This window comes from Penaeus japonicus, unplaced genomic scaffold (genome assembly GCF_977035675.1).
Source record: "Penaeus japonicus unplaced genomic scaffold, GWHDUDI00000001_assembly GWHDUDI00000818, whole genome shotgun sequence".
Classification (NCBI taxonomy): domain Eukaryota; kingdom Metazoa; phylum Arthropoda; class Malacostraca; order Decapoda; family Penaeidae; genus Penaeus; species Penaeus japonicus.
This window is the reverse complement of record NW_028235220.1, coordinates 12,501-15,085: the sequence shown is the minus strand read 5'-3', so window position 1 is coordinate 15,085 and position 2,585 is coordinate 12,501. Positions and strand designations below refer to the sequence as shown.

Sequence of the window (2,585 nt, the reverse complement as noted above, 5' to 3'; positions counted from 1 at the left end):
CGATAGAAGGCAATACTGTCACGTGATAATAATAGCACCAATAGGGAAACAATAGGTCTAACCAACAAAATGGTAGACCAATCACAGAACATAGAGTCTGGGTCCTTGCTTGAATTTCAAAATCAGTTTCGAGATGGCTACATGGTGTGTAAGATGTAGGTACACTCCTTGGGAAGTCATCAAGGTTTTTTTTATAAAGATAACGCTGCATCACTGAAGTTATTACGCGACCATGGTGCTCTGCCAAAGTGCAGTGCAAAAACTGCAAATTACCTTGTACCCTCCATTCAGACAAGGTGGTATTGTGGCCGTTGGAGCAAAATACCTAAAACCAAGAAAAGAAAGCAGTGTAACTTCACTGTCAGTGATTGCAAAGGCACCTTCCTCCAAGGAGTTCACCTGCAACCGTGGGAGGTAGTTTGCTTCATCAATCACTGGCTGCAGAAGCACTGGGACCACCACGGGATCTTTGAGAATCTTGGCTGGGCCCAGAAGACCAGTGTTGATTGGCGAAGCTTCTGCTCAGAAGTTACGGAAAACTGGCTAGCAAACCAGGAGCCAATCGGAGGGGAAGGTGTCGTCGTAGAAACTGACGAATCTTGCTTTGGAAAAAGCAAGTGCGGAAGAGGACGTGAACTCAGTAACATCTGGGTGTTTGGGGGGATAGAGAGGGAAGAAAAGAAAAGCTTCCTCATTCCCCTCGTTCCTCCTCTCACTCCGAACAGGAACAAAGAGACTTTGGTTCCCCTTGTTAAAAAGTACATTCTTCCGGGCTCCGTCATCTGCAGTGACGGTTGGGGAGCGTACCTTGGCCTGGGCGAGGAGGAGAACACCCATCGGGTGATCAACCACTCTGTGGAGTTCGTAGATCCCGGGGATCGGGATATCCATGGCCAGAATATTGAAAGACTCTATCGTGACATCAAGGAGTTGAGGAAGCGGCCTGGCAATCGGCCCGAATATTACGCGCAGTACTTGTCGAGGTACATCTTCATCGAGAATAATTACTTCTATCGGCACCAAGCTTTCCTGGAAGAAGTCGCTCGGCTGTACCCTCCGCAGTCCGAGCGAGAGGACGTCGCTCGTGCGCCGCTACCCGACTCCGACTCGGAAGAATCCGACCCGGATGAGGCACAGCCCGGCCTCTCACACGCCTCCAATTAAGGTAAGAAGTGGTAACATCCGAAGATAAAAGTCACATGCCACGAATTGGCTTGAGAAAGGGGGGTCCAGGAGGGGGCGAAGCCCTCCCTTGGTTAGGGCAGGCTAAAATCACTCAGTGAAAATGAACCTGCCATGCAGTGGTTTAAAAAGGGGGTCCATGGGGGGGCGAAGCCCTCCATGGCTAGGGCAGACCTAAAATCGGTCAGTTCCGTGGTCAGTGGTTGACATCCGTCTTGAAAAGTAACCAGCCACGCAGTGGTCTTAAAAGTGTGTGGGGGGGGGGGGTCTAGGGTCTAAAAACTAGGCTAAGTTAGGTTTATGGGTTGGGTTTTGATTACGAAAAAAAACTTTAAATTTCGCGCCAGAAATCGTTTAGTTCCGTATCGACGGTGGCGCGCATGTGGGGAGGGAGGGGGGGGGGTGTAACTCAGCAACGAAAGGTTTCCGATGGAAAAGAGTAGCGAAACTGTACAAAACAGAACGAAAACTACCAGAAAAATATCGTGTTGTGCCTAGAGGGGAGGTTGCGTCTTTATCCAAATTTTACTTTTAAACCCGTTTTCTCTTCTTCTTTCTCCTCCCCTTCTCCCTCCTTCTTCTTTTTTCTCCCCTTCCACCCTTCCCCTTCTTCCTCTCTTCCTCCCGTTTCTTCTTTACTTCCTTTTCTCTTCCTCTTCCTTTCTCCTCCTCCTCTCTTTCTTTCTTTCCTTCTCCCTCACCTCCCTCTCCCTTTTTTTTCCCCCCTCTCTCCCTCTCCCCTCTCTCTTCCCTCTCTTTATCCCCCTCTCTCTCTCCTCTTTTTTTCTTTTCTTTCCCCCGTTTCTCCCCCGCTCCCTCTCGCTTTCCCCTTCCCTCTGCCCTATTTCTCCGCCATCTCATCCTCTCTTGCCTCCCTCTCTCTCTCTCCTTTTCCCCCCCCCCTCTCTCTCTCAGCTTCATTCTTTCTCCCACATCTCCCTTCCCCTCGCTTTCTTCTCTTTCTTTTTTCCCCCTCTCTCTTTCCTTTCTTTTTCCCCTCTCCCTCCCTTTCTCCCTTTCCTTTCTCCTTTCTCTCTTCCTCTTTCTTCTCTCGTTGCCTTTCTCCTCCCTCCCTCTCTCTTTTTTCCTTCGTTTTCCCCTCCTGTCCCCCTCTCCTTTCTCTCTCTCTCTCTCTCTTTTCCCTCCCCTATCACCTTCCCCTCCCTCCCTTCCCCCCCTTCCCCTCCCTCTGCCCACTTCCCCTGCGTCCCGCCTACTCACTCTATGAGGCAGCGTGGGCGGGCCGTAAACAGGGGCGGCGCCATGCACTCCGTAGACCCTCTCTGCCTGGCCGTAATCAGGGGGCGGTAAGTAGTCAGCAGGGGCTTTGTAGTCAGCAGCAGGGGCCTTATAGTCAGCAGCAGGGGCCTTATAGTCAGCAGCAGGGGCTTTGTAGTCAGCAG

General features: G+C 51.1%; 1 protein-coding gene and 1 pseudogene across 1 annotated transcript in view; one reads left to right on the top strand and one right to left on the bottom strand.

Moving 5' to 3' along the window:
- Positions 1-159: 159 nt before the first annotated feature.
- LOC147466453 (uncharacterized) lies at positions 160-1,164 on the top strand (annotated as a pseudogene).
- A 92-nt stretch (positions 1,165-1,256) lies between these two features.
- LOC122250284 (uncharacterized) overlaps positions 1,257-2,585 on the bottom strand; it is a gene marked incomplete at its 5' end in the record, with an annotated part of 3,624 nt that continues 2,295 nt past the window's right edge. Inside the window, 2 exons of the mRNA XM_086535461.1 lie at positions 1,257-1,424; positions 2,404-2,585. The exon at positions 2,404-2,585 is cut by the window's right edge and continues 196 nt beyond it. Coding sequence (XP_086391587.1) covers positions 1,257-1,424; positions 2,404-2,585 — 350 coding nt within the window. The remainder of the gene's footprint in view (positions 1,425-2,403) is intronic.